The 22,618-nt window shown below is 33.9% G+C and overlaps 1 protein-coding gene across 3 annotated transcripts in view; it reads left to right on the plus strand.

The window, feature by feature from the left end:
* The window catches only part of Csmd3 (CUB and Sushi multiple domains 3), a 1,110,517-nt gene that overhangs the window by 708,147 nt on the left and 379,752 nt on the right, over positions 1-22,618 (plus strand). For all 3 annotated transcript variants that reach the window (XM_026384530.2, XM_026384531.2, XM_026384532.2), the window contains 3 exons: positions 7,438-7,576; positions 15,373-15,560; positions 22,087-22,275. In XM_026384530.2, coding sequence (XP_026240315.2) covers positions 7,438-7,576; positions 15,373-15,560; positions 22,087-22,275 — 516 coding nt within the window. The remainder of the gene's footprint in view (positions 1-7,437; positions 7,577-15,372; positions 15,561-22,086; positions 22,276-22,618) is intronic.

Below are 22,618 nucleotides of genomic sequence, written 5' to 3' on the forward strand. Positions count from 1 at the left end.
CGTGTAGATCATAACCAACTTTTTCTTCTATCAGATGCCATGTCTCTGATTTAATATCAAGCTCCTTGATCCATTTTGAGTTAACTTTTGTGCATGGCGAGAGATAGGGATTCAGATTCATTTTGATGCAAATGGATTTCCAGTTTTCCCAGCACCATTTGTTGAAGATGCTATCCTTCCTCCATTGCATGCTTTTAGCCCCTTTATCAAATATAAGATAGTTGTAGTTTTGTGGATTGGTTACTGTGTCCTCTATTCTGTACCATTGGTCCACCTGCCTGTTTTGGTACCAGTACCATGCTGTTTTTGTTACTATTGCTCTGTAGTATAGTTTGAAGTCTGGTATCCTATACCGCCTGATTCACACTTCCTGCTTAGCATTGTTTTTGCTATTCTGGGTCTTTTATTATTCCATATGAATTTCATGATTCTTTTATCTATTTCTACAAGATATGCTGTTGGGATTTTGATTGGCATTGCATTGAACTTATAGAGAACTTTTGGTAATATAGCCATTTTGATGATGTTAGTTCTGCCTATCCATGAGCAGGGTATATTTTTCCATCTTCTAAGGTCTTATTCTATGTCTTTCTTTAGGGTTCTGTAATTTTCATTGTATAAATCTTTCACCTCTTTTGTTAGGTTGATTCCCAAGTATTTTATTTTTGGGGGGGATATTGTGAATGGAGTAGTTGTCCTCATTTCCGTTTCAGAGGATTTGTCGCTGATATACAGGAATGCCTTAGATTTATGTGTGTTGATCTTATATCCTGCCACTTTGCTGAATTCATTTATTAGCTCTAATAGCTTCTTTGTAGACCCTTTTGGGTCTGCTAGGTATAGAATCATATCATCTGCAAATAGTGATAATTTAAGTTCTTCTTTTCCTATTTTTATGCCTTTAATTTCTTTCGTCTGCCTAATTGCTCTGGCCAGTGTTTCGAGGACTATGTTGAACAGAAGTGGTGAGAGAGGGCATCCCTGTCTTGTACCAGATCTTAGAGGGAATGCCTTCAATTTTTCTCCATTCAGAATGATGCTGGCCTGTGGATTATTATAGATTGCTTTTACAATGTTGAGGTATGATCCAGTTATCCCTAATTTTTCTAGAGTTTTGAACATAAAGGGATGCTGTACTTTGTCGAATGCTTTTTCTGCATCTATCGAGATGATCATATGGTTCTTATTTTTAAGTCTATTGATGTGTTGAATAACATTTATTGATTTCCGCATATTGAACCAGCCTTGCATCCCAGGGATGAATCCTACTTGATCATGGTGTATAATTTTTTTGATATGTATTTAAATCCGATTCGCCAGAATTTTATTGAGGATTTTTGCATCAAGCTTCATTAGAGATATTGGTCTGTAGTTTTCTTTCTTTGAAGTGTCTTTGTCTGGTTTTGGAATCAGGGTGATGTTGGCCTCATAGAATGAATTTGGAAGTTCTCCCTCTTTTTCTATTTCCTGAAATAGCTTGAAAAGTATTGGTGTTAGTTCCTCTTTAAAGGTTTTGTAAAACTCTGCTGTATACCCATCCGGTCCTGGGCTTTTCTTAGTTGGTAATCTTTTGATGGTTTCTTCTATTTCCTCTATTGTTATTGGTCTGTTTAGGTTGTCTATATCCTCCTGACTCAATCTGGGCAGATCATAAGACTTAAGGAATTTATCTATGCCTTCACTATCTTCTATTTTGTTGGAGTATAGGGATTCAAAATAATTTCTGATTATCTTCTGTATTTCTAAAGAGTATGTTGTGATATTGCCTTTTTCATCCCGTATGCTAGTAATTTGGGTTCTCTCTCTTCTTCTCTTCGTTAGCATGGCTAAGGGTCTGTCAATTTTATTTATTTTTTCAAAGAACCAACTTTTAGTTTTGTCAATTTTTTCAATTGTTTCTTTTGTTTCAATTTCATTAATTTCAGCTCTGATTTTAATTATTTCTTGCCTTCTACTTCTTTTACTGTTGTTTTGCTCTTCTTTTTCTAGGATTTTGAGATGAAGTATGAGATCATTTATTTGTTGGTTTTTTCTTTTTTTGAGGAATGAACTCCAAGCAATGAATTTTCCTCTTAGAACTGCTTTCAATGTGTCCCATAGATTCCGATATGTTGTGTCTGTGTTTTCATTTAACTCTAGGAAGTTTTTAATTTCCTCCTTGATGTCTTCTAAAGCCCATTGATCATTCAGCAACCTATTGTTCATTCTCTAAGTGATGCTTGATTTTTCCTTCCTACTTTTATCATTGATTTTCAGTTTCATTCCATTGTGATCAGATAAGATGCATGGTATTATCTCTACCCCTTTATATTGTCTAAGAGTTGCCCTGTGACATAATATATGGTCTATTTTTGAGAAGGTTCCATGTGCTGCTGAGAAAAAAGTGTAACTACTTGATGTTGGGTGGTATAGTCTATATATGTCAATTAAGTCTAGGTTGTTAATTGTGTTATTGAGTTCTATAGTTTCCTTATTTAACTTTTGTTTGGAAGATCTGTCCAGTGGTGAGAGAGGTGTGTTGAAGTCTCCCATGATTATTGTATGGTGGTCTATTAGACTCTTGAACTTGAGAAGAGTTTGCTTGATGAACACAGCTGCACCGTTATTTGGGGCATATATATTTATGATTATTATGTCTTGTTGGTGTATGGTTCCCTTGAGCAGTATGAAGTGTCCTTCTTTATCCCTTTTGATTAACTTTGGCTTGAAATCTATTTTATTAGATATGAGTATGGCCACTCCTGCTTGTTTCCGCAGTCCATATGAGTGGTATGATTTTTCCCAACCTTTCACCTTCAGTCTATGAATATCTTTTCCAATCAGATGCGTCTCCTGTAGGCAGCATATTGTTGGGTCTTGTTTTGTGATCCATTCTACTAGCCTGTGTCTCTTGATTGGTGAGTTTAAGCCATTAACATTTAGGGTTATTATTGAGATATGGTTTGTTCTTCTAGCCATATTTATTTATTGATGTTACTAAACCTGATTTGTTATCCTCTTTGACTACTTTCCCCCCTTTACTGTCCTACCTCCCATTGTTGGTTTTCAATGTTATTTTCCATTTCCTCTTCCTGTAATGTTTTGCCAAGGATTTTTTGAAGAGATGGTTTTCTAGCTGCGAATTCTTTTAACTTTTGTTTATCGTGGAAGGTTTTAATTTCATCTTCTATCCTGAAGCTTAATTTTGCCAGATACACGATTCTTGGTTGGAACCCATTTTCTTTTAGTGTTTGAAATATGTTATTCCAGGATCTTCTAGCTTTCAGAGTCTGTGTTGAGAGATCAGCTGTTATCCTGATTGGTTTACCCCTAAATGTAATCTGCTTTCTTTCTCTTGCAGCTTTTAAAATTCTCTCCTTATTCTGTATGTCGGACATCTTCATTATAATGTGTCTAGGTGTGGATCTCTTATGATTTTGCACATTCGGTGTCCTGTAGACTTCTAGGATTTGGGATTCTGTCTCATTCTTCAAGTCTGGGAAGTTTTCTCGTATTATTTCACTGAATAGACTGTTTATTCCTTTGGTATGGAGCTCTGTGCCTTCCTGTATCCCAATGACTCTTAAATTTGGTCTTTTGATATTGTCCCATAATTCTTGGATGTTCTGCTCATGGTTTCTTAGCAGACTTGCTGAGCTGTCTATGTTCTTTTCCAGTTGAAATACTTTGTCTTCATTGTCTGATGTTCTCTCTTCTAAGTGATCTACTCTGCTGGTAGTATTCTCAATTGAGTTTTAAAGTTGGTTTATTGTTTCCTGCATTTCTAGGATTTCTATTTGTTTGTTTTTTATTACCTCTATCTCCCTGTGAAATTGATCTTTTACTTCCTGGATTTGTTTGTCAATGTGATCTTTCATTGTCTGATTTTGCTGTCTCATGTCTTCCTTGAGACTCCAGATAATCTGAAGCATGTATATCCTGAACTGTTTATCTGACATTCCATCTGTTGCAGCTATTACCTCTTCTAATGTTGAGTTGACCTGCATTGCTTGTGGTCCTTTCTTTCCTTGTCTTTTCATACTGCTCGCGTTTCTTTCTGCTTGGTGCAACTGTTGTGTTTTTGAAATTTACCCCCTATTTATTTATATTGCTCTTGTATAGTTGGGGAGTCTCCCTTGCAGGCGGGTAGTGACTGTGCTCTTCCTCTAATTAGGGTGATCTGTCTACCACGCTGATTGGTCGCAGGTCTGCCCCCCCTGCGGGCACGGGTGGCGGCTCTGCTCTGCCCCCACTCCAATTGTGGTAACGTAACTACCACGCCCTGGGGTCGTTGGTCCTGATCTGGATGTGGGTGGCGGCTCTGCTGGGTCCCCACTCCAATTGTTGTGACGTGTCTACCACGCTGGCAGGCCTCTAGGCCAATGGGTCGCAGTTCTGCACAGCCCCCACTCCCAATGGGGGTTCCTGACTACCTCTCCAACGGGTCGCTGAGCCCCCTCTGGACCCGGGCGGCGACCCTGCTCCACCCCCAGTCCAACCAGTGTGACGCAACTGCCTCGGTGTTACGTGTCCACCACGCTGGAAAGCTACCTGGCCTGTCTTTCCAGTGGGCCGCAGGTATCGCTGCTCCCCCGCTCCGGCACCTTGCCGCTCCCCAGTGCGCGCCACAGACTCCAGCAGCGGGGCGATTGCCTATCAGGCTCTGCGACCCTCCATGCGGAGAAATGGAGCTCCCGCAGTCGAACTTCGCACGATGGAAATCTGTCCACTAGATTCTGGAGCACCTCAATTTCATTGGAAATTCCCAACAAGATAGCCTTCAGGCAATTCACATCATCTTTCTCCCGCTCAGTGACGCGGTGCACTGGGGTGATGCACTCCCTTCGCCGCCATCTTCCCTCCTCAGGACTTGACTTCTGCACCCGCCGCGGGGCCACCTGTGGAGCCGGGTAGCTTCGGCCGCTTGGTTAGTAACCAGGCGGGTGAGGCGGCTGCTCCCAGAGCGAGTGCTAGGCCTCCCAGGGGAGCCCGGATGGCAGAGGCCGACTGCCGGTTCGGGCGGGGCGGCCCAAGCCGCTCCGGGTGTCCGCCGCTTGCAAAAGCGGTTGCTGGCTCCGGGACTTGACTTCTGCACCCGCCGCGTGGCCACCTGTGGAGCCGGGTAGCTGTGGCCGCGTGGTTAGGAACCGGGCAGGTGAGGTGGCTGCTCGCAAAGCGAGAGCTAGGCCTCCCGGGGGAGCCCCTTGCCGGAGTGGCTGATGGCTGCGGGACTAGACCTCTGTGCCCGAGTGGCCGTCCAAGATCCACTTCTCTGGGACAAACTGTCACTTCCGATAAACCTACCAGATCACGGCTGCTCTCCTCTTAAGGGAATTATGCTAGAAGTTCCTCTGTAGGTAGGCTGCAGCTGTTCAGATGGGTCTTTCTTATCCCGTTAAAGTGGAGACGTTGGAATCGCTGCTTCCTCGCCGGCCGCCATGTTGGATCTCCTCTTCTTTTTTCTTTTTGGTAGCAGGGATTGAACTCGGGACACTCAACCACTGAGCCACATCCCCATCCCTATTTTGTATTTTAGAGACAAGGTCTCACTGAGTTGCTTAGTGCCTCACTGTGCTGAGGCTGACTTTGTACTCGAAATTCTCCTGCCTCAGCCTCCAGAGCCTCTGGGATTTCAGGCATGCACTACCATGCACAGCCCTGTTATTTTCTTTCAGATTAATCTTTCTTAAAGTGTTGCACCTTTTTTTTTTTTTTTTTTTTTTTTTTTTACACCTGGAGAATAGGAGCTTATTTTAGATGTGTATAAACATTTCTTAAATTTCAATAGTTACTATTTATTTTCAATTATTCTGGGAAAAAATAATGCTACTACATAAAACTTATGATTTTATGTATGATTTTACTTAGGGAGAATCAAGATATATCATGTAAGACAAAATGAAAGTGAATCTATTAAAGAAAAGTATTAAATGATTTAAGGAACATGTGCGTATTTTGTATTGTAAGGTTTGAGCAATAAACTTAGTCTTTCTGTTTGTATTACTATTCATATTGCAGTTGGTGTCTCTTTACAAGTCAAATGTGTAGTATTATTAGTCCTTTGTTTCAACTTCATTTCAATTTTTCTATATAGTATACTGCCTTCCACTTTGGACAGGTTTCTGCAGCTGTTTTGTGTTTTCTCTCCAGTTGGTCCCTCCTTTTTTTTTTCCCCTACACTTTGTCCCCTCCAGGATTTTCTGCTCTTGCTCCACTATAGCTTCTCCAAATACAGCATTTCCCATCATGTGCCTGATACTTCCTTGGATCAGCAGGCTTTTTTATAATGAGAATTCAGGGACCAGTTAAGAAGGCATTTTTATATTCCAGGATAATTTAAGATGGCAACTAAAGAGATAGAGAAATGAGTGAATTTGGAGATTAATTGGATTTGAAAATAAATGATAAGCATAATAGAAATATGAAAAATGAATACTTAGCTTTTTGGTTTATGCCACTCAATGGATGGTGACTTCATTTACTGGTAGAGGAAATAATGAAATAGAGCTTTGAGATCCTGTTTTGCAAAAGTTGACCTAGAAAGTGTTTTTGAGACTGTCAAGCTTTGTGAACTTTGGCAACTTGTTCTTTTTGCAAATTGTTTACTCATCTCCACAATAAAGTGTTTCTACTAAATGATTTAAATAAGCACTTACTGGAGCTACAATACTATCATTGTGGTTTCAATTGTGTTTGAATTTAGGGAAAAGCAAAGGGTAAAGTATGTGAAAAGATAAGCAAAGGATTTGAATTTGTTGATAAAAAGAATAGGGGACTGGAATATATGTCTAAGAAGGGGAATACATATCTAGGAAATAGTATGATGGATCAGTACTTTGAATGGCATTTTTCTGTCAACTGGACTGAAGGAGTAGATGAATTAATAAATGAGAAAAAGGAAAAGCATTGAATTGATGATGGTCTAAATTTTAGTAGTGATTATGGAAAATGGAAGGTCCATGTCTTAGTAGATAGTTTGAATTAACAGGGTGTTTGATTACATAAATCAGTTAATGAAAGAGAAAAAAAACTAAAGTCAACAATTTATGTTTTATGAATCTTTAAAGATAAAGAACACAATGGAGATACAAAAAGATATTGAAGAGACTACATGTGTAGCTCAGAGGCAGAGCACTTGCATAGCATTTGTAAGGCCCCAGGTTTGACTTCCAGCACCAAAAATAAAATAAAGATCTACTTTGCACGTGGTTATGATCATGTTACTACTTCATATGCAAAGAAATATAACTATGCTATATATTTTAAATAGATTATCTTTTAACAGAAAACAATCATTTAATAACAAATTGATTAGTTCACCTTTAGTTTCAAAATTGTACTAATTAGCATTTAATAAGTATATGTAGAAATTCATTTAAAAATTAGAGTTGGTATTAAAAATTATTTCTACAACTAATTATAAAAGTTTTATTCCTGCTCTCTGATTTTATTTTTCAGCTCCATGTGGTGGCCATTTTTCAGCTCCAAGTGGAGTGATTCTCTCACCGGGATGGCCAGGATACTATAAAGACTCTTTGAATTGTGAGTGGGTTATTGAAGCTGAACCTGGACACTCTATCAAAATTACATTTGAAAGGTCTCTGAAAATATATATATATTTTTACCTTTTAAAGAAAAGATTATATAAAAGAATAGTTGGTATTATTTTCCTTTAACAAATCAATGTATAATTTTATTGTATTAGTCAATTGTTGTGCCTTACATGCTATAGACTCTTTGCCTCCTTTTAACCTTTCAGGCTATTTTCAAGTTAATTTTCTATTTGTTTAATGTTGTATTTTTACTACTGAAGTATGCAAGATCGACCTTTTTTTAGTTTACATATATGCACAGAGCTCAGATGAAAATGTGACCTTTAGCTTGATGAGTTTTGTTTTTCTACATTTTGAAGTGCCAATGAATTTTGCTTTGCTAGGTTTCTAGAGGCAAAGTTGGTGAAAATGCATTCAAATTATACTATATTGCAGCCTAAGACACTAATGCACACTGTCATATATGTTCCAAAAAAATGACTAGATTATATATGTGTATTAAAGATTGAAAAGTTGGCTTTGTTTCCTCCTAGGAAAATTAACATTCATCAATCATTATCATGCAATACTATCATATTTTAAAAATTAAAATAATGATGTTTATGCTCCATTATTAGATCACTGTCCAAAAATCAAGACAGAATTATGTACAAAATCCCCAATTGTATTATTGACTACCCTCATCACCTAACCTCTTTTTTAAAAAAATTAAACAAATAAAAAAGCTTCTAATACATTGAATACATTTGATAAGAATATAAATAGAGCAGAATATCTTTATTATGACCTGATGATTAGATTTTACAAATACAACTTGAACCTTTCCTTACTCAAGAAGTCCTTCATTGATTTAATCTATCAATGCTAGTGTTAACATTTGCATAGAAAGAAAAAAAACAGATTTTTTTTTTGAACAGGTATAAAGTATTATGCATTTTATGGGATCGTCCTACCTTACTATAAACTTCACCACCTTACTATGACTGTATTAGTTTGCTAGGGGTACCATAACAAAGTACTACAGACCAGGAGACCCAAAAACCAGAAATTTATTTTCCTACAACTCTGAATGCTAGAACTCTGAGATCAAAGTGTCAAAAAGATCATCTCGTTTGGCCTTTATCTTTATCTTGTAGATAGCTGTGTTCTATGTCCATCTTCACATGAGCTCTCTATGCATGTCTGTATCTTACTCTCCTCTTTTTCTAAAGATGCCAGTCATAAATATTGAATTAAAGAGTTTCACTCTTATGACCTATTTTATCTTAATTAGCTCTTTAAGAGCCTTTGTCCATGGTCACATTCTTGAGTTACTGGGGGTTAATATTTAAAGATAGATTTGTGCATGGTGGCACACACCTGTAATCCCTGCAATTTGGGAGGCTGAAGCAGGAGGATTGTGAGTTCAAGGCCATCCTCAGCAATTAGTGAGGCCCTAAGCAACTTAGCAAGACCCTGTCTCAAAATGAAAAATAAAAAAGGCTGGGGAAGTTTCTCAGTGGTTAAGCACCCCTGAGTTCATAGCACTAAAAAAAAATAAAATTAACTAAATAAATAAATTTCAAGATAGAAATTTTATGGGACACAATGTATGCAATAACAATGACCTATATATTTTAAAAGAGTTTTTATTGGAATAATTCAGCATGGTTCATTTTGTCTTATCTTAAAACCATATCCTGTGTGTGTGAGTGTGTGTGTGTGTGTGTGTGTGTGTGTGTGGTGCTGGGGATCGAACCCAGGGCCTAGTACATGCGAGGCAAGCACTCTACCAACTGAGCTATACTCCCAGCCCCCAAAACCATATCCTTTGCTCATTGTTTGACATGGTTTCTATTGCCATAATAATTTTAGAAAGCTTAAAATGCATATTATTTATTTATTATCAAATTTTTATCAAATATTGCTGTTCCATGAGTGAGGAACTCAATTAACTAACCTTACTTTATTGTAGAGAATTCTATTTGCTTTGAAATGTACAATATAGCATGGTTTTATTGATTATATTATTGAGTAACATAAAAATTATAATTTGAGACAATAGAACAGAGATTTTGTCCATATTTTTCATTTGTAAAGCTTAGAGCATTACATTTGAAGCATAAACATATTTGTCAACCTATCATAATTAATGTGATTTTAAATGAATCTATATATATCAAGTACATGATTTGAGTATTTTCTACTTTAGATTTGTCATTGTTTTATATCAGAAGATATGATATAAATGTAATTAAAGACTTTCACATTTCGTTATCTTTGTATAGTTCATAACATATATCACTCAGTGCTCACTGGCTTAGTGGTTTTTGTTGCTTTGTTTTGTTTTGTTTTCTACTCTACTTCTGGCTCTAATTCCTTTGGGCAGAATCATCCCTCTTGTGAGAGCCTGAGAGTTACTGGCCTCTCTCAACGTTACTGTGCTCCTTATTTGTATCATTTTCCTTCATTCTCACAAAAACCATAATATAAAGGACAACCAAGAGGATTACTGCACAATCCAGAATAATTTAAGATTAAGTAAGCAAGCTTTTGTTGTCCTAAATTATCTTCATAGTCCCAATCACAGTAGTAAGTGCATATAGTGCCACAGTTCCCTCTCTTATCCAAGATCTTTTTCTGTATTTAGTCTTTTTGGACTTTAGGATCTTCAACCCTTGTTTCCCCTTTCTCCTGCCAGCCTCCAGTATGTAGCAGGGCAAGTCACAAAATACCTGTTACTTTCATGCAGAACAATTTAACTATTAGTTTCCCTAACTACCCAATTGGGTTATGTCAGGGAATAAAATGGATTTTACCTTTCTTTCCAAACATGCCAAATATTCATCCTTTCTTCACCTTCCAATTGAACAAAACCATAAAATATCATAAAAATGATATAACTTCATGATATAACTATAAAATATTATCTTATTTTCATTTTCTTATATTTAATTTTTTAAAAAAAATGTTTTTAGTTGTTGAAGGACCTTATTTATTTATTTATTTATTTATTTATTTATTTATTTATTTATGGTTTTGAGAATCAAATCCAGTGCCTTACACATGCTAGGCAAGTGCTCTACCACTGAGCCATGACCTCAGCCCTCTTATATTTGATTTTATAATGCTGCATTAGCCTACAACATAAGATTAGAAAATGAGTTAAAGGAAAATAAATGCAAAGTGCATTATTGTATTCAGAAGCACACCCTGTTTGCTTAAGAGACTGATTAATCATTATTATATAAATACACTCCTTATGTCTTTCAGCACAAACTAGGCTACTTAGAACTTCCCACTTGAAAAGTAGTTTGATTACAAAGAGAAGCCTGCAGTTCAGAGCATATATACTTTAACTTTTGAATTTGAACTTCTGTTCAAAGACACTGTGTTTTCTGTCCAAAATTGTTACCAGGTATTTCTATCATTGGTGGATACAGTGAGCCTTCTGGCAACTTGCCTATCTTGTTCAGATACTTTAAAATTGTCAAAAGTGAATACATATGACATAAACCATCCCAAATTTACCCTCCTAGTGAAATCTTTCCATCCATTTTTATGTCACAATAGTTAGACAAAAACTTTATATATCTTATATAAATATAGCTACTAAGAATGTTTTATTCTGTCACCATTTTATTCTTATATGTTTATTAAGACACAAATCATTTTAATTAGAATAGAAACAAGAAAGCTAAATTGAAAAGTAATTTTCAATACTTGTGCACAGTAACAACCATGCCTCATTTCTCAATTCCTAAATTACCAGCTCAATTAAATTACATATCTCATAGCCCCTTCACTTCCTTGATACCAATTCTTTAAGAAACTATTCCTTGTTAGTTGGCTGGAAAAATCAGGTTAGAATGCCTTACAAATTAATCAATGCTATTTTCAATATTTTAGAACAAACAGCAAGTCTTATCAATATATTTTCTTTAACTCATATTTTATATAAATAAAATTGTTCTAAATCTTCCCCCCCCCCATAGTGCTGGGGATTGAACCCATGATCTCACATATGCTAAATAATCACTCTATCACCAAGGTACTCCCCCAGCCCCAGAATCTTACATGTCTAAACTGAAATGTTCTTATTGAGGGTTGAACCCACTATTAGCCACCCCTCCTCTAAGGGGTAGGGGGAACTATAAGATTCTTGATTTGCAGTTATCTGAAATAAAAATTATTTATTTTCTTCCATTTTTCTTTTCTAATGACCTTTTAAGGATTTGAGGCTTTGCTTGAATGTTCTCCATACTTCATGTGCTTTGTAGAAAAATTGATTGCTATTAGATTATACTTGTATTACCCACCCATCACATGGTAGGAGTAATTCAGTAGCAAAGGGATATTCAAGGAACTTCACTAAATTAAAAAATAAATGCATTTTAACCATTAGTTTAGTGGAAAAAAATCACTTGGAAAGTTGACACACACACTCACATACACACAAACCACTTCCTTGTATATGGATCCTATAATGGTTTGGTGCTTCATTTGTCTAAAGACTATTTTGAGAAGCAGGATATTATTTAGAAGTGTTTGACACATACTGGGCTCTTGAAAAACCAGATTCTCCTCTGATTTCTGTCTGAGTTCTTGTAGGAACACAAGACTTTATTTATTTTTTAGTACTGAGAGTTGAACTCAGGAGTGCTTCAGCACTGAGCAACATCCCCAGCCCTTTTTTGTATTTTATTTAGTGTCAGGGTCTCACTGAGTTGCTAATTGCCTCACTAAGTTGCTGATGCTGGCTTTGAATTTGCCATCCTCTTGCCTCAGCCTTGGGTGCTGCTGGGATTATGGGCCTGCGCCAGGGCACCAGCTAAACTTTTTAATATTTTCTTTCATTCTAAGATATTTTCGTACAATTTGGTTCCAAGTAATGAATTACATTTATTGTAAAATTCATGAATAACTTAAATTGACTTGGTTAAAAATACATTTTGAAAGCTCAAATAATATAATTAAGATGGTGGAATAGCTATTTTGTAATTATTGTGCAATTATTCTCAAATACAGAAATTGACTAGAATTAATCTACAGAAAAAAACTTGAAGATTTTATTTACAGATATATTAGTAATTAGTTGTCTCCTTGAGATTCTCTTAAGCAGAATAAATCAATGAGATCTTAAGAAATGTGATTTCTATCAAATACAAAATAAAATAACAATAATACCAACAAATATATGGTTTTCAAAAGGTTTACCTGTTTTTAATACATCCAAAAGTTTAATGTCTTATTCTTAGATATATGGAATAATTTTTATTTTTACCTCCTCTCACAGTTCCTAACTTTTTTCACTATCTGGCAGCTCCTAACTCAGTAAGACAAACTCATTTTACAATCAATCTTCCAAAGTATGTCTTTCCTTTCCTTTTCCTATCTTCAGCTCCCTGACTAAATTAAAATCTTATCAGTATCAGTGTCCCAGAGGTTTTTTTTCCCAATATTTAAGTTAATGAGGATTATTTTAATTTGACCAGAATGGGTTTGAATTATATCAAGAATTTTTTTTTAATGGACAACAATGCATGAGTAAGATTAGGTCCCATATCATTTTTAAACTCATCTAGTGATTCTATATTATTTGTTTATTATAACCAATATATTTAATGTCATAAAGGAAGGGTAGAATGAGGCCATTCATGAGAAATTTATACAACCATCTTAATACACACAAATGAGTGAAATTTAATTTATTGTGTTACCCTATCCCATTTTGCATGTTATATTTTTATAGTTCCTTAGAGCAAATCTGTAATGATTTTCTTTTTAAAGATTCACTGCTACTGAACAACATTCTCTATATTATCAGTTAATGTTGCTACTCTATTAAGAATTAAATCTCTTTATGTCTCAATTCCAAGTAATCCCTGACTCTTCTGTGTATTTTAATTTGGTTGTTGTCAGCTCACTAGCAATCAAAGTGAAATTCCAATTTCAATATTCATGATAGATTGACTACAAAGCAACCATATAAGGAATTCACAATGCCTAATTGCCTGATTATTTTCTTAAAGTACTTAGTATGTTTTGTGTTTTTCTTTCTCTACATTATTATTACAGATGCAATGTATTCAAGGTTGCAATATAAGAAGTAAGACAAATGTATAAAATTCACACATTTTACCAAGTATTTTGCTTAACGGGATGTAATGGGATAGAAATTAAAAAACATTCAGACTGTTACTCCTTAAATGGCATTAAATTATGTATTTAATTTTGACCACTATTTTGTCATTTTGTAACAATATCAGAGGTTGATATGATATAATGAAATAAGACTTTTAGGCATTTGTTTTGCCTAAACTTGAGGTTTTTTTAAGGAATAATGTGGTTTAATCTTATATACTGAAAAATTCTGATAAATATGATAGTTATTCTCTGAAATGTTCTTGAAAGTGTGCTGGAGATACTAGAAAAATAACACTGAAAATATATTGGAAGATACATTTTATTTATTTATTTATTTTGGAAGATACATTCTAAATGTGTGAAAATATATGGGTAACACTAAAACATCCAATTATGTTGAACACTTATTTTTGTAAATTGGTAACTATTCTAAATAAAAGACATTTTGTTGTTAAAATATATTTGTTCTTTTATTTATCCAGTAAACATTTATTGAATGTTTACTATATACAAAGCATTGACAAAAACAGACATGCCTGACTTCAGCTTATAGAGTTTTAAGAAAGACAATTGTCAAACTAGCAAACACAACAGTGATAAGTATCACAAAGAACATAGCAAATTATGCAGAATAGTAGAAGAACTAGCCTACATTGTGAGGCCAGAGAAGGTCTTCTTGTCAACATATTGAAGCTGCAACTGAAGATGTGTAGGAAAATCTTGGTAGAAGTTACAAAAAAATTTTCTGGGTTTCTGGGTCAGCATGGGAAAAGCAATTAGATGTTCAGCTTTTCATGAGTGCATGAGAATATAATTATCTAATACAAAAGAATGTACATATATATGTATATATTTTTGTTCTGTATTTATTGGCTCTGTATTTGTTGCATTTACAAAATAATTGTATCTTTTAAAAAACTGAAGTCAGCAACAGAAGTAACAAAAACCTAACCATAAAAGCACTAGCATAGCCTAGTTGTTAGAATCAAATGATGTTAAGGTCTCTATAATTTAAGAAAATCTGATACGGTTTTAAATTATAAATACTGCAGTTTCCTTACCTGTAGAGTAGGTATAATAAAACAAGTTACTTTATAGGTTTAGTGGGATTACTTAACAAATTTATACAGGTAAACTTAGCAGTTTCTGGTACTTAGTAAATATCAAATACATCATCATTAGTTATTAATTTATATGTAGAACTGCTATCTATTGTTATCTACTTATAATGAAAAATATTATTTTCAAATACAAACTATATACGAATTTTAATTGCCAAGAAAAATTTGTCCAAAAATATATAAAGCAAATTTTAGAATTCAAATTTATATATTAAGATGAAAATCTGATTTGCTGATTAAAAATAATATGAATCACATTTTTCGATATAAATTATTACAGCAACTAGAAGTGATTCAAGAAATATACTTAGTTGATGAACAGCCTGTTTATTTATTGGTGATAATCCATAACATTTGAAAATGTTTACTTATGAACAAGCATGTACATATATGATTTTAATGATCATTTTCTATAGGAATGAGTTTATATCTTTGGTAATTTAAAAGGACAAGTATGAACTTAAATATTAGAGAACCTAATGAAAATTATAAATATGCTAAAAATCTCAAGTAGAAATTTAAATAACAATTTAAAGCATTATTTTCCTACATAGCATTATTCTAATATATTTCCATATGTTTCTTAACCTTAGATTTCAGACTGAACTGAATTATGATGTTCTGGAAGTTCATGATGGACCAAATCTTCTCTCACCCTTGCTTGGATCTTACAATGGCACACAGGTGCCCCAGTTCCTATTCAGTAGCAGTAATTTCATATACCTACTCTTTACAACAGACAACAGTCGTTCTAATAATGGTTTCAAGATTCATTATGAAAGTGAGTAATTACAAAATATTTTTTGATTTCTCTATTCTGCTTACCTTGTATTTTGTATTATCATTGTGTTATTAATAGAACTGGTAGCTCTAATTATCTTTTAAAATCAAAGATTTTCTTGAGCTATGAGAATGCTATTGCTTTATAAGATATATGCTTTAGTAAATTCTGCAATAGATTTTCCAATAATATTTATCTAATGTTACTACCAAAGTAAATACTAAGGAAATGGTAGAAGTATCAAACAATTATTTTAAAATGAATTCATGTACTAATTATTTATGTTTGATTTTAATAAGCAGACAATAAGTGTCTTTTAACATTTACTTCACAAATTCAATTTTTAAAAATTTTTCTCATATTATTCACACATTTTCCATTTAAAACATAAAATTTCATTTGGATAAAAGACTGAAAAGTAAAATATATATGAATAGGAATATAATTAACATAACTCGTCAAACACTATATTAAAACAAGCTGTAATTCAGAGTCTTGGAATCAATTCATAATAATCTCAATTAAAAGCTCATACTTCTGCTTAAAAAGTCTAAACTATGTCTTATTTAAAGGGTTTTTTAAAAATATTTTTAGTGGACACAATACCTTTATTTTATTTATTTATTTTTATGTGGTGCTGAGGATTGAACCCAGTGCCTCACACTTGTGAGGCAAATGCTCTATCACTGAGCCACAACCCCAGCACCTTTTATAAAGGTTTTTATAACTCAGGAATTTACATAGGAAAAAACATTTCTGCTTTTATTTATAAACATCTTGAAATTTATACCTTTGTGGCTGTATTGCATATACATATATATATATATATATATATACATATATACATATATATATTATACACACACACCTAAACTCACACATGCACACATTTTTATCATGAAATGCATTACAATATTCCTTTGCATGAAAGTATTTTGATAAATGGATACATGAGCACATTTGAGAGAGTTACTATAAGACATCTGTATATCAAGATCTTGAATTAAAATATTTAACATTTACTTATTAACACTGACATAGTCAATTTTTAAAGTTTATTTCAAAATTAATTTTTGCTAGCAATTAATGAGTATCAGTATACACCCATATTTTCATTTAGTTCACTGCTGTATCCTATGCCCACCAAATTAAATGTAATCCCACCTCACCCAAGGTATGTGGTCTCTGTTGTGTGTCAGGCACAGGTCTATTTTCTTTCTTTCTTTTTTGTTTTATTTGTTCTTTTAAGATATACATGACAGTAGAGTGTATTTTGACATATTACACATGTGTGGAGTATAATTTATTCTAGTTAGGATCCCATTCCTGCGGTTATATGTGGTATGGAGTTTCACTGGTCATGTATTCTTATATGAACATAGGAAGGTGTGTCCAATTCATTCTGCTGTCTTTCCTATTCTAATTCCTCCCTTCATTCCCTTTATTTAATCCAATGAACTCCTCTTTTCCATCTCTCCCTTATTATGTATTAGCATCCACATATCAGAGAAAACATTCAGCCTTGGTTTTTTGGAGGATGGGCTTATTTCACTTAGCATGATAGCCTTCAGTTCCATCCATTTAGTAGCAATTTCCATAATTGCATTCTTTGTTATGGCTGAATAATATTCCATTGTGTGTATATACCACGTTTTCTTTATCCATTCATCTGTTGAAGAGTACCTAGGTTGGTTCCATACCTTGGCTATTGTGAATCGAGCTCTATAAACATTGATGTGGATGCATCACTGTAGTATCAGGCACAGATCTATTTTAAGGAGTAAATGAAACCATACATGTGAATTTTTGAGCAGGATGGCTAACATGCAGTGAGTTCTAAGTAAATGGTGCTTTTTTATGTTTTTCCTATAAAAATTAAACAAGAAATTAAAAATCAGAAGTCAAGCTGAAATTCATTCCTTTTGTCAATAAGTTTGAACCACTTGCAGGTTCTTGGTAATATAGTCCTATTATTACTGAGGGTTATTGGTTTAGAAGGCAAAGTGGAGGCTGAGAGCTAAGGGAGGTTGAAGCTAATGAGAGACATTTTATATTGATTTGTTGAATCTGGTGGGAGGTGGTAACTTTCTATTTAAATTTGCTTATAAGAAATCACATTCTCTCATTTTACTTATTTTAGTCTTGAGGTTTATTTGATATTATGAAATAGTTTCCAGAATTATATATACTTTGTTATCAAGGAGACATAAACCTTTTTCTCTGACACCATTTTTTTTTCCCTCTAGATGAAGTAACTGGGCTTTTTGTTTTGAACAAACCATTCACAAAGCTCAAAATTAATTGATTATTAATCAAAAATTTAAAAATATATGACATTTAGTTAGTGAATTTTTAAGTTTAAAAATTAAATGTATTAAGTAGAATTTGATTTCTATAAATGGACAAAACCCTGTGAAAGGGATTTCTTGCAAAAGCCACCACTGCTTGCACTCCAGGTCTCCACTGTATGTTCTTTCCCAAAGCCCTTTCAATCCCATTCTATATTTCTTTCAAAACAAAGAGATTGAGAAAACTGTACCAAAAAGATATGATTATTTATGGTATTCAATACATATTAAAATAACAACAATTGCATACTGTAGACTGTAAGAGCATAATCCCCTTTTTGTTTTAGTCATTTTTCTCTCTGAAGAAAAAGCACTTCTGTGTATTATGTTGTATTGCTTGAAATACAAATATTTATTCAGCAGTAGTCCTGAAACCAATTCCCCATGGATGCTAAGGGACAATTACATAAACTGTCCTTCGATATTATAAAATGCATATAAATTATAAATGCATGTAGAACAAACCCATAGACTCAGACATCCATCTTTAAAGGCATATTTTACGTTCATGTGTAGATATATATATATTTTTTTCACATATGTAAAATGGTACATTTACCACAAGAATGGGAAGTTATACTCCATGTACACATGATATCTCCAAATATATTCTACTGTCATGTATAACCAAAAAGAACAAATTAAAAAGGAGGTGGTATAGTTGTAAATAATGTACAATTTAAATAACAATTGATTATAAACAATAAATATGGGGAAGGGGAAAAAGAAAGCACAACTTAAAATATTCATATATTTTTATTACATAGGAAAAATAGGCAGAAAGTCTGTTTTAACTTTTTAGAGTAAAGTTCTATACAATAATAAGAAAAATGAGAAAATGTTAATATCTTTTACTGTAATGCCAACATAAACTTCTAAAAATTATGTATACTGTCAAAATATAAGAATCTTTCCAAACTATCAATTATGTTGTAATTTTAAATAATGACTATTAGTAAATTATACTGACATGTTCATCATGAGCTTTCTTGTTTTCTCAATTCTACATTTCCATTGCTATGAATCGTGCCTTGAATTGTTTGCTTGTGAATCAACTATAAAATGTTTACTTATACTTATTCCATGACTTCTAGATTCACATAGCACAGTAAGAAGCATATAAAGAAATGCATAATTTCTCTTTATTCTTCAGTTGGTTAATGAAAGAGGATAATTAAACATGTACTGCCTACTGGCCTTTACTCAGATAACATGAAACCATTAAAATCACTTTTGAATAATAAAATTTTACTGTAGTTTAATTATAATTTACATTACACATCACCTCTTTTACCTGCATTTTCATGATTTCATAAGATTTCACTGACGTTGGAGTTTTAAGATGAAGGAAAGTTGTATGTGATCAGTCCCACTAGAGGAAGGTACCAGAAGGAAAGGGAATCTAAGCAACTGTGATAAAGACTAAGAGAAAGCCAGGATAGGTGGCCTAGGCCTATAATCCCAACTACTTGGTGTGGGGGGTGGGGGCAAATGCTGAAGCAGGATTCTCACAAGTTCCAGGCCACTTTGCGCAACTAAGTGAGAACCTGTCTTAAAATAAAATTGAGAAAAGTGATGGAGATGTAGCTCACAGTAGAGCACCCCTGGGTTTAAGCCCAGGTTACAACAATAATAGCAAAAGACTGAGAAGATTGTGCACTTTAAGAGGACAAGTGAAAGTATTCCTGGAAGTAAACATAAAACTAATCAGACTTATTTGATTTATGGGGAATAACCATTTGGAGCTGGGCACAGTGGTTAGCACCTGTAATCCCAGTTGCTCGGGAAGCTGAGGCAGGAGGATGGAGAGTTTAAAGGAAGCCTCTGCAATGGTGAGGCACTAAGCAACTCAGTGAGACCCTGTCTCTAAATAAAATACCAAATAGTGCTGTGAGTGTGGTTCAGTGATTGAGTACCTTTGAGTTCAATCCCTGGTACCAAAGAGAGAGAGAGAGAGAGAGAGAGAGAGAGAGAGAGAGAGAGAGAATAACCATTGGAAAATAACAGAAATTAAGAATATTAGAGTCCAATCTGGGACTCTGAATTTAAAGATGATATTGTAAAATTTGGTCCCATTTGCAGTAGTGTAACCAAAAGCTCAGTCCTTGTCCCCAATGCCAACTAATGCCAGTTTTGAGAAAAAGGAAACTGAAGTTTTATTACTTTGCTAGCAAAGGAGAAACACAGGGGACTCCTGTCCCAAAGTCTGTGACTTTCCTCATCAGGAAGGACTGGAGAGTTTTAAAGGAACTCTTCAAGGGTTACATTCTGGTGTGCTGGTAAGTGGGGCCCAGGGCGCCCTCATGGCATGTTAAGATTCACTTATTAATTTGGGAGATATTCACTTCCTGATCCTCAGTAGGCATCTCCTTCCAGTAGTGGGTGTGTTCAAGGGCAACTAACTAGGGGAAGAAAAGATAACACTGTGTCCCTAATCTTGTTAGGGAGGGATAAGCCAGGGGGGGGGCATTAAAAAAAAATAAGCCTTAGAGCAATGAGGGCTATTTTCAGAAAGTGGGGACCATTGTTACAGTAGGGTATAAGCAAAAAAAAAAAAAAAAAAAAAAAAAAGACATGTTTTAAGAATATGTGTGTCCATTATTTTATGTAAAATAGACTTAATTTGAAAGACTACTGAAAAGAAGGCCAAACGTTATTATTTATTTTATACACTTGAAGATTTGAAGGTCTTGAATAATGTATGGAAGTAAAAAAAATGACATTATGATTTTTCAGTGAGAGACATTACTCTGTGGAGGAAAGAAAAGTGAGAAAGAATCATAGACAATGAGGGTTTAAAAGCCTTGGGGGCTTAGAAGAATAATGATCATATTGAAAAGAGGAATCTAGCAGATAAAAGTACTTGTGTTGAAGATAAAATTGTCTCTGATAGGTTTCAGTGTCTCATTAAAATAATAACATTTAAATGAAATGAATATGCTTGATAAATTCACCCCTCTAAAATTAAACTTATATTTTGTTGTAGTTTGTTTAGCTCCATCTTAAAATTGGGTGACTAATACAAATAAATGTTTCTCATGAGAAGATTAGTTAAAATCATTACACAATTTTGAAAACACTAATTATGTATTTTTGGAACATAGAAACAATAGTTATTCATTGTTTAAATCTCCCATTTAAGAGGAATAAGATAATTTATATTATATCTTTTATCAGTGGTCCTCAGCTGGGGGCATTTTTGCATCCCAGGAAATATGTGATAGAGAAATTTTTGGTTATCATGATTGAAGAAGTGTTACTGGCTTCTAACAGTTAGAGGATAGGCATATTTCTAAAGATATTACCATGCACAGGACAACCTATAATAAAGAATTGTCTGGTCCAGAAAGTCAATAATGCCAAGTTTTGAGAAAACAAGCCTTATTATGGGAAAAGCATGGTATGATCTCAGGTTGGCATTGTAAATCAAGAGGAAAATGATCATCAAGGATTCCATAATAAAATACTACAGACTGTTGTAAACACATCTACAAGTACCCACCAAAGCAGTTGAACTGTTTCGTTTTACTTAGCAAGTCACTGGCACAGATGTGATGGCTGATGCTAACTATAACCCCAGATCCTCAGGAGGCTGAGACTGGAGAATCATGAATTTAAGTCCAGTCTCCAAAATTTAGAGAGAATCTCTCAAAATAAAAATTAAAAAAAAAAAAAAAGAAATGGTCAGGAATGTAGCTCACTGGTAAAGTGCTTCTGGGTTCAATCCTCCAGGACCACATACACACACACACGGCACTGTTGTTCATAATTTCATATATCTCAAAATGCCTCTAATCTGAAAAAAATTTGCACAATATTTAGAACTATAGGTGTACTATAATAAGCTCAAGATATTATAATTACCACTAAAATTATCATTTTGCATACACACACACATAGACAAATTTAAAATAATGCAAAATTTTTTGGATAATTACGCCTCTTCAAGTTCTTACATATTAATGACCTAAATTTGATCCTTACTAATAGGAATTAGCAAAATAAAACAAAACAAAAAATAAAACTTGTTAATAAATTGTTCATTTTTTAAATGAAGCTATGAATATATTAATTTGTGACAAATTATTACTTACAGTTCCTTGAAAAAATAGGAATGATTTTCAGTAAATCTAAATTTCATGAAACTTACTCTCTGTTTTATTCCCTTTGTTTCTCAGGTGTTACAGTAAATACATATTCTTGTTTGGACCCTGGCATACCTGTACATGGCCTTCGTTATGGTCATGATTTCTCCATTGGATCTACTGTTTCATTTAGTTGTGATCCAGGATACAGGTTGAGTCATGAAGAGCCCCTGCTATGTGAAAAAAACCACTGGTGGAGTCATCCACTCCCAACCTGTGATGGTAAGAACTAATTTGATATGCAAAATGTGCCTATTTATAAACCAAAATAAATCAGTATAATCTTTAAAAATATGAGGCTTAACAAACTATAAATCTTTCACATTTTTAAAAGATCATCTTGAATTTTGAAGTTTTGTTATCAAACCTATTAATAAAATTTGAAAAATATAATCAGCCAAACTTACCCCATGATGAAATATTATATATATGTATATATAATATTTAGAACTATAGGTGTACTATAATATTATATACATAATATACATATATGTATATATATGTGTATATATATATATATATATATATATATGTGTGTGTGTGTATGTGTGTGTGTGTGTGTGTG

The sequence above is a fragment of the Urocitellus parryii genome, chromosome 7 (genome assembly GCF_045843805.1).
Source record: "Urocitellus parryii isolate mUroPar1 chromosome 7, mUroPar1.hap1, whole genome shotgun sequence".
NCBI classification, from domain to species: Eukaryota; Metazoa; Chordata; class Mammalia; order Rodentia; family Sciuridae; genus Urocitellus; species Urocitellus parryii.